Source organism: Symphalangus syndactylus, chromosome 10 (genome assembly GCF_028878055.3).
Source record: "Symphalangus syndactylus isolate Jambi chromosome 10, NHGRI_mSymSyn1-v2.1_pri, whole genome shotgun sequence".
NCBI classification, from domain to species: domain Eukaryota; kingdom Metazoa; phylum Chordata; class Mammalia; order Primates; family Hylobatidae; genus Symphalangus; species Symphalangus syndactylus.
Window position 1 is genome coordinate 96,730,744 of NC_072432.2, and position 14,252 is coordinate 96,744,995.

The 14,252-nt window shown below is 47.0% G+C and overlaps 1 protein-coding gene and 1 long non-coding RNA gene across 6 annotated transcripts in view; both read right to left on the reverse strand.

The window, feature by feature from the left end:
- Nucleotides 1-7,930: 7,930 nt before the first annotated feature.
- The window catches only part of ATP1B3 (ATPase Na+/K+ transporting subunit beta 3), a 53,032-nt gene continuing 46,710 nt past the window's right edge, over nucleotides 7,931-14,252 (reverse strand). For 2 of the 5 annotated variants that reach the window (XM_055295195.2, XM_055295196.2), the window contains 2 exons: nucleotides 12,882-12,968; nucleotides 7,931-8,594 (listed from right to left, as the gene is read on the reverse strand). In XM_055295195.2, the coding sequence (XP_055151170.1) occupies nucleotides 8,424-8,594; nucleotides 12,882-12,968 (258 nt within the window). In that variant the 3' untranslated portion in view covers nucleotides 7,931-8,423. Of the gene's footprint in view, nucleotides 8,595-12,796; nucleotides 12,969-14,252 lie in introns of all 5 variants that reach the window. The other 3 variants (XR_010113903.1, XR_010113904.1, XM_055295198.2) reach the window with 3 other exon arrangements.
- On the reverse strand, nucleotides 9,151-12,790 carry LOC134731547 (uncharacterized). The gene is made up of 2 exons (XR_010113907.1): nucleotides 11,123-12,790; nucleotides 9,151-10,823 (listed from the first exon to the last, which is right to left on the reverse strand). It is a non-coding gene; the product is annotated as an uncharacterized lncRNA (long non-coding RNA).

Genomic DNA, 14,252 nt, shown 5'->3' on the forward strand with positions numbered 1-14,252 from the left:
TACAACTCTGGAGTTCCAGCCCAAGGGCTTTCCCCACCAGCCAGTATGTCCAGGGCGAAGAAAGCCCTCATATGCCAGAGGGCCCCACACTAGGTTTCAGGTCATCCCTCAGGTAATGGGTCCTGAGGGGCTGACAAGCATTTCCCGCATCCCCATTCTTGTGTTCAATAGCAGTTTGAGAGCCCTGGTGTTTTCTTTTACTTTTTTTGTTGTTGTTGTTGAAACTGGTCTTGCTCTGTCACCCTGGCTGGAGTGCAGTGGCGCAGCTCAGCTCATTGCAACCTCCGCCTCCCAGGTTCAAGTGATTCTCCTGCCTCAGCCTCCCGAGTAGCTGGGACTACAGGCGCCCACTATGCCTGGCTAATTTTTTGTATTTTTAGTAGAGACGGGGTTTCACCGTGTTAGCCAGGATGGTCTCGATCTTCTCACCTTGTGATCCGCCCGCCTCAGCCTCCCAAAGTGGCTGGGATCACAGACGTGAGCCACTGCGCCCGGCCGAGAGCCCTGGCTTAAAAGGTAAGTGGAGGCCGGGCGTGGTGGTTCACCTCTGTAATCCTAGCACTTTGAGAGGCCGAGGTGGGTGGATCACGAGGTCAGGAGTTCGAGACCAGGCTGGCCAAGATGGTGAAACCCCGTCTCTACTAAAAATACAAAAATTAGCCGGGTGCGGTGGCGGACGCCTGTAGTCCCAGTTACTTGGGAGGCTGAGGCAGGAGAATCGCTTGAACCCAGGAGGTGGAGGTTGCAGTGAGCCAAGATCGTTGTACCCTAGCCTGGGCGACAGAGCAAGACTCCGTCTCAAAAAAAAAAAAAAAAAGGCCTCCTGTACTGCGCACAGAGTGTTTCCCTCCTATTCTCTGCACCCACAGGTGTATTCATAGGCCAGTGGTGCACCTCTTTTGGGATGAAAGGATGAGGAATTCGGTCTCTAGAATCCATGGGCTGGAGCTGTTAAGATTCTATACTCCTCCCTCTCCCGAAGAGTCCATTTTTCCCCCCTTGGATTGGCTTATTTTATTGCTACTTCTTTGGGGATAAAACTCTTTTGACTGTTAGTCTGTGAGTGAATTAACTCATCTTTGAGCAAGATGCATTTCTCTTCCCCCCAGGGAAGTGTCACAAGCCCTGAGGAAGTCTCCAAGCTGGCTGGGGCTCCTGATGAAGGTGCTGGTAGGAGCTCCGGGGATGTGTCTGGGCTAATGAGGGCTCTGTGGCTGGACACAGCGTAAAACATGGGTTCCCCCAAATTTATTTATTTATTCATTCATTCATTCATTTAGAGATAGGGTCTCCCTCTGTTGTCCAGGCTGGAGTGCAGTGGCACAATCATAGCTCACCACAGCTTTGACCTCCTGGGCTCAAGGGATCCCCCTGCCTCAGCCTCTCGAGTAGCTGGAACTGCAGGTGTGCACCACCATGCCCACCTAATTTGTAAAATTTCCTGTAGAGATGTGGGCTCACTATGTTGCCCAGGCTGGTCTCAAACTCTTGGCCTCAAGTGATGCTCCCTCCTCGGCCTCCAAAAGTGTTAGGATTACAGGTATGAGCCACCACGCCTGCCCAGGCTGGAGTGCAGTGGCACGATCTTGGCTCACTGTAACCTCCACCTCCTGGGTTCAAGTGATTCTCCTGCCTCAGCCTCCCGAGGAACTGGGATTACAGGCGTGTGCCACCATGCCCAGCTCATTTTTGTATTTTTAACAGAGACAGGGTTTTGCCATTTTGGCCAGGCTGGTTTCAAACTTCTGACCTCAGGTGATCCACCCGTCTCGGCCTCCCAAAGTGCTGGGATTACAGGTGTGAGCCACCCCGCCCGGCCATATCTTTGTTTCTTGCAACACGCTTATACACATCACAATATTCTTTTTTTTTTTTTTTTTCTGAGACAGAGTCTCCCCTGTTGCCCAGGCTGGAGTGCAGTGGCGCAAGCTTGGCTCACTGCAACCTTCGACTCCTGGGTTCAAGCAATTCTCCTGTCTCAGCCTCCCGAGTAGCTGGGATTACAGACATGCACCACCACACCTGGCTGATTTTTTGTATTTTTAGTAGAGATGGAGTTTCACCATGTTGGTCAAGCTGGTCTCGAACTTCTAACCTCAGGTGATCCACACACCTTGGCCTCCCAAAGTGCTGGGATTACAGGCGTGAGCCACCGCGCCCGGCTGATATTCTTTTTTTCTTTTCTTTTCTTTTGCGATGGAGGCTCGCTCTGTTGCCCAGGCTGGAGTGCAGTGGCGTGATCTCGGCTCACTGCAAGCTCCGCTTCCCGGGTTCACGCCATTCTCCTGCCTCAGCCTCCCAAGTAGCTGGGACTATAGTCACCTGCAACCACGCCCAGCTAATTTTTTGTATTTTTAGTAGAAATGGGGTTTCACCATGTTAGCCAGGATGGTCTCGATCTCCTGACCTCCTGATCTGTCTGCCTGGGCCTCCCAAAGTGCTGGGATTACAGGTATGAGCCACCACACCTGGCCCTGGGTATTTTCATTTTTATTTTTTTTTTTGAGATGGAGTCTCACTCTGTCGCCCAGGCTGGAGTGCAGTAGTGCAATCTCGGCTCACTGCAATCTCTGCCTCCTGGGTTCAAATGATTCTCCTGCCTCAGCCTCCCAAGTAGCTGAGATTACAGGCGCCCGCCACCACGCCCAGCTAATTTTTGTATTTTTAGTAGAGACGGGGTTTTACCATGTTGGCCAGGCTGGTTTCGAACTCCTGACCTTGTGATCCACCCGCCTCGGCCTCCCAAAGTGCTAGGATTACAGGCATGAGCCACAGCGCCCGGGCCTTTGGGTATTTTTTATTTTTTTGAGACGGAGTCTCGCTCTGTCACCCAGGCTGGAGTGCAGTGGCGCGATCTCGGCTCACTGCAAGCTCCGCCTCCCGGGTTCACGCCATTCTCCTGCCTCAGCCTCTCCGAGTAGCTGGGACTACAGGCGCCCGCCACCACGCCCGGCTAATTTTTTTGCATTGTTTTTTTAGTAGAGACGGGGTTTCACCGTGGTCTCGATCTCCTGACCTCGTGATCCGCCCGCCTCAGCTTCCCAAAGTGGCCTTTGGGTATTTTTAAAGAGTAAAGTGCCCTGAAGACTGTGTGTAGGCAAGGGTCTTGCCCTCCCACTGGATGGCTCTGGATGTAAAGTCATGGAAACACAGCTCCTGCATGTCTTCTAAGAGGCTTCACGGTGAGGAGAGTGCAGAGTGCTGGCTGAGGGCCGGCCTGGGCCAGCTGGAGACTGAAGCATGCCAAACTGACTCCATCCCTCAGGAACCAAGAGGACAGCCACAACCCAGAGTACCAGGCAGAAGCAGCCTGGGCCTCGTGGTAGTTGCTAATCTGTAAGTTCCATGAAGGCAGGGATTATGTTTTGATCCCTGTGTATCCCAGGCTCCTTGCACAGTGCCTAGCACACAGTGGTGCTCAATACACATTTTTTTTTTAAACGGAGTCTCACTCTGTCACCCAGGCTGGAGTGCAAGGGCGCGATCTCCACTCACTGCAACCTCCGCCTCCTGGGTTCAAGTGACTCTCCTGTCTCAGCCTCCTGAGTAGCTGGGACTACAGGTGCCTGCCACCACGCCCAGGTAACTTTTTTGTATTTTTAGTATAGACGGGGTTTCATCATGTTGGTCAGGCTGGTCTTGAACTCCTTGACCTCAGGTGATCCGCCCACCTTGGCCTCCCAAAGTGCTGGGATTACAGACATGAGCCACAGCGCCCAGCCTCAATACACATTTTAAAGTGAATTTTGGTAGAATATATATATATAGTTTTTGTTTTGTTTTGAGACAGTCTCACTCCGTCGTCCAGGCTGGAGTGCAGTGGTGTGATCTCGGCTCACTGCAACTTCCGCCTCCTGGGTTCAAGCGATTCTCCTGCCTCAGCCTCCCGAGTAGCTGGGACTACAGGTGCATGCCACCACGCCAGGCTACTTTTTTGTTTGTTTTTTGTATTTTCAGCAGAGATGAGGTTTTGCCATGTTGGCCAGGCTGGTCTTGAACTCCTGACCTCAGTGATCCACTCGCCTTGGCCTTTCAAAGTGTTGGGATTACAGGTGTGAGCCACTGCACCCGGCCTCAATATTTCTTTAAAGAGATGGGGTCTCACTGTGATCTCCCAGGAGGTTCAAGCTATCCTCCTGCTTCAGCCTCCCAAGTAGCTGGGACTATAGGTGTGCCCTACCACACCCAGCCCTAAATTAATTTTTTAAATGAAATATCTCACTAAATGACATGATAGCAACTTTGCACAGATGAGGTGAGTTCTCTTCATCTCCAAGCCAGTGGTCCCCAGAACCTCACCCTATTCAGTTAGGAGCAAGAGGGTGCTGACAAGGACCCCATTACTAGGCCCGAACCATGCCATCCTCAGGAAGCTGGACTCATGGTTGCAGGCCCGTCCTCCCACGGGGCCACAGAAAATAGCAAAGGAAGTGAAAATGTCCCATCCAACCCGGGCTCTGAGACCACACTGACAAAGCTTAGTGTCTGAAAGCCAGGGGCCCAACACAGGGCACCTCTCCGCAGCCTCCGTGTTATTTCATAGCTGAACAAATTCTATCCTAGGCCTTTCTTCTCTCAGATCCCTCTTCCTCCCTCCTTACCCGGGCTCTGAATTCCAGGCATTACACCAACCACAATCATACACAAAAGGGCCTTGTGCTCTGGTGTAGCCCTTGAAGCAACAGCAGCACCTGGAAGCCTGTTAGGAAGCAGAATCTCGGGCCCTACCCTGGACACTGCCGAATCAGAATCTGCATTTTAAACAGGAGCCCTTGATGGATCAGTTTGAGAAGCACTGGGTTGTAGTAGTAATCGTCACTGAGAAGATGACCATATCAGCATTCTATTTGCCTCCATAACAAATTGTCACGAAATTGGTGGCTTAAAACAATATTCGTAACCTCCCATTTCTGTAGGTCAGCAGTCTGGGCACAGTGTAGCCCAGCTGGGTCCTCTATGCAGGGCCTCAGGGCTGGGCTCTTAAGGCTCTGGGGAAGATCTGGCGTCCAAGCTCACTGGCTGTTGGCAGAATGCACTTCCTTCCGCTTCCCACACAGCCACATTGAAAACAGCAAGCATGTGTCCAAACCCAGAGGCTTCAGGTCTCAGTTCTGCTTACAGCTCCCATGATCACACTGGGCCGTCGGATAATCCAGGATAATCTCCCTAATTTAAGGTCAACCCACCAGTTACCTTAATTTCATCTGCAAAGCTCCTCTTGCCACGTGATAAAGCATAACCACGGGCATGGCCCCAGAAGGTGAAGGTCATGGGGGCCGAAATTCTGCCTACCACAGTGACTTCATCAGCAACAGGTCCAGTTCGGGATCAATCGCCTCTGAAGGGTGCTCTGAAGTGCTCCAGCTGAAGTTTTGGCCATCTCCACCAACCACACCCCACTGGGTTCCTCCTCCCCAGCTCTCGCTGTTTCATCCCCTCTAGCCATCGCCCACCATCCGCACTGCTATATGGCCTCTCAGGACATCCCAGTTCCCTCCTGCCCGAGAGCTCTTATCTGAGGACGCGCATCATTCCTCAGGAAACTATCTTTCCACACCATCCCCAGCTGTTCTCAGCCACCCAGAAAAAAGGATCATAAACGCTAATGGGGAAAAACATGGGGACACATCTCATTTCACCCCACACTCCCTCAGCTCAACCTGGGAATGTGACCTGCCGGGCAGCAAGACCAGAAGCACGACCACTCCCGTTCTCCCAAGCGCCAGTGGCGTAGCCCTCGGGTATTCTCAGGGTTCTCTTGCCCACACAGGTGGCCAGCTAGCAGGAGTGCACACACTTCCAAATATCAGCTAAAGTCAAATGATGGCTCAATCTTCTCCATCTACTAAATCAAATTGGTGCTAGGCTCAATGGCCAAGGATGCAAAGCTGGTTGTCTTCGGTCCCTTCCAAACTGTGGTCTGTGAATGAGCAGTGGTATTACCTTGGAGTTGCTACATCTATAGAATCCCTCCTAGCGAACTGGAATTTGCATTTTAATGCGATACCCAGGCGATCTGTAAGCACATCCTGATATGCTGAGGAAAACCCGAAGTCAGCAGCAGAAAGGTGGACTCCAGCTGTGTTCAGGCATCCTTCGTTCTGAGTCCAGTCCTTACCCGGCCCACACAGGCCCAGCTCCCAGCCACTCTTCCTCCTCCATCAAGCACCACCTATCTCTTGAGATCTTTCACAAAAATAAACTTTAGGGAAGGGTGGGACCTTTGGAATAATCTAATCTTACCCCACCCTCATGGCCTCTTGCATGTCAGCGCCATCACCATCATCACGCCACGTGCTGTGTCTCAGAGCCTGTTCCCTCCTGGTTTAAGATCTTTGAGAAACCATGTCTTTTCATCTCTGTATCCTCAAAGTTTGGCTGATCCAGTCCGGTATATAGCAGGTCTGCTAAATTGTTGTTAAACTGCCTTAATTTCGATAGATGAAGCAAGCAGAGCCAGGAAAAGTTGAGGAGATCAGCTAAGATCACTGGGCAGTCAGGGGCTGATCCATGTCCAAACTTCTGAACCAGGGAGGCATACAAGATGCTTTAGTGACTTACATGTGTGTGCCATTTTTATTTCTCTCCAACACCCACCCTATGTTGGATGCCGTCTCAATTCTTCTTGTGTATTGAGAATGAGTCTTTTATCTAAGCTTATTACAACAGAAATTCCATCCATATTTACTTCAAAAGACTCAAATATACAATTTAATAGAATACTTAACATTAATTCACAGGCATCAAAGTTTACAGCTCTTGAGGATGAGGTCACACTGGCCCAACTAAAGTCATGTCACCTCTCTCACATCATAGCATTCTTTTATCCTTGTTTTACACTCTTAAGAGATAGCATAAAGAAGAAAATCAAAATCCAGAAAAGGTTTGCTGTAATTACTCCAATAATTTCCTTCAGTGAAAATCTCTTATCACTATGATTTTAGTGATAGAGGAACAAGTAGAGCTCTCACGTGGGGCTGAGTGCCCGCTACTAAAGGGCAGAGGCTGCCGCCAGGCCAAGGCCCATCTGGCCAGGCAAGGCCACCCAGAGCCCTCACGTTTACTCCAAACGGCCACTCTTGAGCCAGCTGGGTTGGGTCCCACCCCTTCTGGCTTGCACCACCACAAAGAAAACCTCAAGAATATCTGCTTTGCTGGTTTTTTTTCAGACGGACTCTCGCTCTGTCACCAGGCTGGAGCGCAGTGGTGTGATCTCAACTCACTGCAACCTCCGCCTCCTGGGTTCAAGTGATTCTCCTGCCTCAGCCTTCCGAGTAGCTGAGACTACAGGCACGCACCACTACGCCCAGCTAATTTTTGTATTTTTAGTACAGACGGGATTCCACCATGTTGGCCAGGATGGTCTCAATCTCTTGACCTTGTGATCCGCCTGCCTTGGCCTCCCAAAGTGTTGGGATTACAGGCGTAACAATAAACAATAGTCTTAAGAAAAAAACAAGAAGCAACACAGATCATATGGGAAGCACAACTTTCTCAGCCAAGCAGCCCAAATTATGACGAATAATCCTACCAAGAACACACCTAATACTGGAGGGGAAAGAATGCTTACACAAAACTGTTGTTTGCTTTGAAGCTTTGAATAAGTTCCGAGTTTTTATATTTCACCATTTATATACTTTATTACAGTCCACAGTCTGCTAAAAGCAGTAACAAGATATTTCACAAACTACTGTACAAATTAAGTCTTATGAATTTAATCTCATAAAAAATTAGGTGCATAGTCATACTGGCTAACCGAAAAATGCTATTTTATCTACAGCCTAAAATAAGAGACAGTTCCAACACTAAAAATTAATCCCAGCTTTTTTTTTTTTTTTTTTACATGTTTTACAAAAAAGTTTGTGCTCTTAATCAAAAAGATCCAGGCTAATTCAGCATGCAAAAAATAAATTTTACAAAGAATCCAAGATAATATTTTTCAAATACACTTTTATTTTCCTTTTTTCCTTCCTCACATACAGAACTTCTCCACATACCACATTTCTTGCAGCTATAAAGTCACTTGATGTTGGCCGGGTACCATTTTATCCCTAAAACTCTGTTGACATCAAAAGATGACAGTTGTTATATCCATAAAATATTTACATAGCACGGCATATTAAGCTTTAGACACTTGGCAATTAAACCACATAAAAAGAGGACAAGACCCCCATCCTACATGTTTGGAATCAAGTGTTCACCGGTCCCTATCTGGCGACTGTACACTGGCAGCACAGGCAACAGGCAGTTACTTCAGAGGACACTGAACACTATGATCTGGAAGCACGTTATGATGTAACCCAGTGTCATGTACCACACACCTTTCTCCAAGGTGATCTCATAATTCTAGAATGGAAGGTCCGGCTGATACGAAATGAAGACAGACAACACAACATTTACTCTGTGGAGATATCCTACTCATACTATGCACGTGCTGTGATTTTGAACATAACTCGTCCCAAAAACTTGTCACGATCATCCTGACTTTTTAGGTTGGCTGATCCATCAATCTTGCACTCAACTGTTACTTCTTGCCCAGTATTGTTAGGAGCAAAGCTGACCTGAACAGCAACCAATGGCTGTAGATACCCAACCTGGCAATAAAAGGAAAATATATTAATTCAAACTCTATGGAAACTTTATACTTTCCTGTACCAGGAATTGGCTTATTCTGTAAATTTTCTTTTTGAGACTGTTGCCTAGGCTGCAGTGCAGTGGTGCAATCATGGCTCACTGAAGCCTCAATCAATCCTCCCACCTCAGTTTCCTAAGGAGCTGGGACTATAGGAACATGCCGCCACATCCCACTAATTTTTGAATTTTTTTGTAGAGACAGGGTCTCCCTGCCCAGGCTAGTCTCAAACTCCTGGCTTCAAATGGCCCATCCACCTCGCCCTCCCAAAGTGCTGGGATTACAGGTGTGAGCCATCACACGTGGCTTGTAAATTTAGAAAAAAATTTAGATCTATTATTTTCTGTTCTCTGCATTCTTTTTAATTTTTTTTGAGCTGTAAGTCCATACCTGCAATTACTGATAAAAATGTTGGCTGGGTGTGACAGCTCATGCCCCTGAGCTCAAGTGATCCTCTTGCCTTGTCCTCCCAGAATGCTAGGATTGCAGGTGTGAGCCACCACACCCAGCCTATTATCATTATTTTTTTTGTGTGTGTGAGACAGTCTCGCTCTGTTGCCCAGGCTGGAGTGCAGTGGCACGATCCCGGCTCACTGCAACCTCTGACTCCCAGGGTCAAGTGATTCTCCTGCCTCAGCCTCCCAAGTAGGTGGGATTACAGGCACCTGCTACCATGCCCAGCTAACTTTTGTGTTTTTAATAGACGGGATTTCACCACGTTGGCCAGGATGGTCTTGATCTCCTGACCTCGTGATCTGTCCGCCTTGGCCTCCCAAAGTGCTTGGGAATATAGGCATGAGCCACCACACCCGACCCTTATCATTATTTTTTAATATTCTTTTTTGAAATGGAGTCTGTTGCCCAGGTTGGAGTGCAGTTGCACCATCTCAGCTCATTGCAACCTCCACCTCCCAGGTTCAAGTGATTCTCCTGCCTCAGCCTCCCATGTAGCTGCAATCCCGGGTGCACACCACCATACCCAGCTAATTTTTTTACTTTTAGTAGAGACGGGGCTTTGCCATTGCTACTAAAGTTGGCCAGGCTGGTCTTGAACTCCTGACCTCAGATGATCCATCTGCCTCAGCTTCCCAAAGTGCTGGGATTACAGGCGTGAGCCACTGCACCCGGCCTTTTTTTTTTTTTTTTGAGACATTGCACTATGTTGTCAGGCCGGAGTGCAATGGTGCAATCTCGGCTCACTGCAACCTCTGCCTCCCCGGTTCAAGCGATTCTCCTGCCTCAGCCTCCTGGGTAGCTAGGATTACAGGAGTGTGCCACCATGCTTAGCTAATTTTTGTATTTTTAGTAGAGACAGGGTTTCACCATGTTGGTCAGGCTGGTCTCAAACTCCTGACCTCGCGATCTGCCCGCCTCGGCCTCCCAAAGTGCTGGGATTACAGGCATGAGCCACTGTGCCTGGTCCCAGCCTTACTTTTTAATATTCTATAATCTTGATTTTAATTTACCTTTTCATCTGTTTCCACTTGTCCCTCCCCTCATATAGAAGGGTCTTTTAAATAATCTTTAGTTTTATTGCATTGTAATCACAATGTATTGACTGTAATGTATTTCTACTTTATGGAACTTAAAAGATTTTATTATTATTTCTTGTTATTTATTGTTTTTTTTTGGTTTTTGAGGTGGAGTTTTGCTCTTGTTCCCAAGCTGGAGTGCAGTGGCACAATCTTGGCTCACTGCAACCTCCGCCTCCCAGGTTCAAGGGATTCTCCTGCCTCAGCCTCCTAAGTAGCTGGGATTACAGGCATGTGCCCCCATGCCCGGCTAATTCTTATTTTTAGTAGAGACAGGGTTTCTCCATGTTGGTTAGGCTGGTCTCGAACTCTCGACCTCAGGTGATCCGCCCGCCTCAGTCTCCCAAAGTGCTGAGATTACAGGTGTGAGCCACCGCACCAGGCAGTAACGAGCTTTTTTCTTTTCTCCCCACATGATACTTATTGATGACAGAGGAAAAAAAGTAACTTTATATTGTAGAAACCTGGCTGATACCACCTTAACCAAGGAATCAAGGTAGTATCACCATTAATGGAATGAAATGATACCATGTCCCTCCTGACACTCTGAGAACTCAACATTTCTTTTTGAGGCACTCATGCCAAAATGCACAACCTATATTTAATCATGAAAAACCACCAAACTCAAACTAATGAACATAAAATAAGCCATCAAAGACCTGTACTTATTTTTTTTTTTTTTTTGAGATGGAGTCTCGCTCTGTCGCCCAGGCTGGAGTGCAGTGGCGCAATCTTGGCTCACTGCAAGCCCCGCCTCCCGGGTTCACGCCATTCTCCTGCCTCAGCCTCTCCGAGTAGCTGGGACTACAGGTGCCCGCCACCATGCCTGGCTAATTTTCTGTATTTTTAGTAGAGACGGGGTTTCACCGTGGTCTCCATCTCCTGACCTCGTGATCCGCCCGCCTCGGCCTCCCAAAGTGCTGGGATTACAAGCATGAGCCACCGCGCCCGGCCAGACCTGTACTTATTTTTGAAGAGTACAAAGGCATGAAACAGACTGAGGAAATATTCCTGATTATAGGTTGCTAAACATGTTAACAGTATGACATCTGGGATCAGGAAAACACTCTTGTCTTTTACTATAAGGAATACTACTGGAACAACTGATGGATTTTCAACAAAGTCAACAGATTCATAAGAGTACTATATGTTAACTTCCTTGTTAACTGTACTACTGTCTTTGTTTTCTGTTGCTTATAACACAATACTTGAAACTGGGTAATTGATAAAGAAAGGAATTTATTTCTTACAGTTAATGAAGGCTGAGAAGGCCAAGATCAAGGAGCTGCAACTGGTGAGAGCCTTCTTTGCTGATAGGTACTTTCGACAGAGTCCCACGGTGGTGCAAGGCATCACATGGCCAGGGGGCTGAGCATGCTAACCTGCTAGCTCAGGTCTCTTTCTCTTCTTATAAAGCCGCTAGTCCCACTCCTATGATAACTCATTAGTCCACTAACCTATTTTTTTTTTTTTTCTTGAGCTACAGTCTTGCTTTGTCACCCAGGCTGGAGTGCAATGGTGCAGTCTTGGCTCACCGCAATCTCTGCCTCCCAGGTTGAAGCGATTCTCCTGCCTCAGCCTCCCGAGTAGCTGGGATTACACGCACCCGCCACTATGCCCAGCTAATTTTTGTATTTTCAGTAGAGACGGGGTTTCACCATGCTAGTCAGGCTGGTCTAGAACTCCCGACCTCAGGTGATCTGCCCGCCTCGGCCTCCCAAAATGCTGCGATTACAGGCGTGAGCCACCGCACCCGGCTGCAATGAGCTTTTGATTTTCTTTTTTCTTTTTTTGAGACGGAGTCTCGCTCTGTTGCCCAGGCTGGAGTGCAGTGGCGTGATCTCAGCTCACTGTAACCTCTGACCCCCAGGTTCATGCCATTCTCCTGCCTCAGCCTCCCAAGTAGCTGGGACTACAGGCGCCTGCCACCACGCCCAGCTCATTTTTTGTAATTTTTAGTAGAGACGGGGTTTCACCATGTTAGCCAAGATGGTCTTGATCTCCTGACCTCGTGATCTGCCCGACTTGGCCTCCCAAAGTGCTGGGATTACAGGTGAGCCACTGCGCCAGGCCTTGATTTTCTTTTCTTTTTATTTATTTTTTTGGTGGTGGGAACAGAATCCCATTCTGTCACCCAGTTTGGAGTGTGGTGGTACGATCTTGGCTCACTGCAACCTCCACCTCCTGGGTTCAAGCGATTCTCCTGCCTCAGCCTCCCGGAGTAGCTGGGACTACAGGCACACGCCACCAGGCCTAGATAATTTTTGTATTTTTAGTAGAGAGGGGGGTTTAGTAGAGAGGCCAAGTCGGCCAGGCTGGTCTCGAACTCCTGACCTCAGGTGATGCGCCCTCCTTGGCCTCTCAAAGTGCTGTGATTACAGGAGTAAGCCACCGCACCCGGCCTTGATTTTCTTTTTAAGTGCTTTTCTACTTTCTCTACATAAGCACCTACTACTGCCTCTATAATGAAAAAGAAAATAATATTTTAGAAATAATCATCTAACTTTAACGTATCTGCTTGGGTTCTGTGTTCTGAATTGTAGATGTGGGAACTCCATTTACCATCACCATTAAAATAAAACAAAACCTGAATAGATGATGCACAAATTAAACAGGGCTGGCGTCTACCTACCCCAGACAAGTGGTACGTGGTACGTCAACACATGCTCCAGCTTCCCAAAAGAGTAATCACCACATCAGAACTTCTCAATACTTACATGCAGTTTTTTCCCATAATATGGGAAATATTTTAAGTCTATCATTCCATTATGAGGATAAACTGCTACATTTGGTATATCTTCATTCTAAAGTTGAAAACAAAAGAAATCCTCTTTAGGTCACAAAAAGAATTTGTAAAAACTATGTTTTATTATCTAACTAAACCCTTCCACATGAACTATCCTGATACTTACACTTCCAGATACACTCTATACTCTCTTTCACGAGAGTCCCTTCTTAATTATAGCCAGTTCCACTCATGTACTCCTGTAAAATCTTATCTGCCCTCCAAATACCAAATGCTAGCCTTTCTACCTACTAACAGCAGGAATGCACGAGCAGGTTTAGGACCGATGTTTTTCTGAAATGAATAAAATGCTGTGCTTCCAGACTGGAAAGCAACGGCCACCACAAGGTGCCAACCTAGAATGCAGCACTCAGGCCTGGGAGACAGCAGGTGTCAGTTTCATGTGATTAATAACCAGAACTGCAACCAGAGGGGAAGCATGAGGGAAAATTTAAGGTACTCCAAGCAAAACTCTCCTCGACAAATTTAAATACTGTATTTATCAGGAATAAATTTATGAGCATATATAAATCATTAAGTATTACTTGTCTACTAGAATTCCATGTTTACCAACATACAAATCAAGCATCACCTATAATCCAATTAATTCATGCTATTAGTTATTTCTAGTATTATTCATGATAAATAAGCAATTTATGAAAATTCGCATGTAACACTTTCCAAATGGGCCTAATTCTAATGAGTGTAACTTTGTAACACAGACTGAGTAGTAGCAAACAGACCACAATGATTAAAATCAGTGCTGGGTTTATGGAACACTAGTTAAAATAAAACATTATTAAATACTTGAATTTTATATATATATTAAAAATTTTTTTGAGACAGGGTTGAAAGCACAGATGAAACAGCATAAAGCAAAACTAAGAATCCACTCTAAGGAGCTCTAGATTCTGCTCATTTCGTTTCATTATGAAGCAGCATATGGCTGTGGGGTGGGGTGAGAAACAGATGAAAGGCACTGGCCAGACAGCACAAAGGACAGAGTGATGATGCACCCCACCCACCAGACAAGCTCTAATGATCCAGATGAAGAACATGTGGAAAGGGTAGGAAGTAACAATGCTAGGAGAAATCGCAAAAGCCATTTTCAATCACTACTCAAACTCTACCCTACATTTGTACTCTTTAACTTAAAAAATAAGCTTAAAATCAAAGATAACATTTTATATTAGAGAAAAACTAGTCACTTTGATATCAGTGCTTTTCTGCATTAATTGCTTTTGTTGAACCTATTTTACCTTAATATATGACCTTCATTCACAGAACAGATTTCCGCAAAATG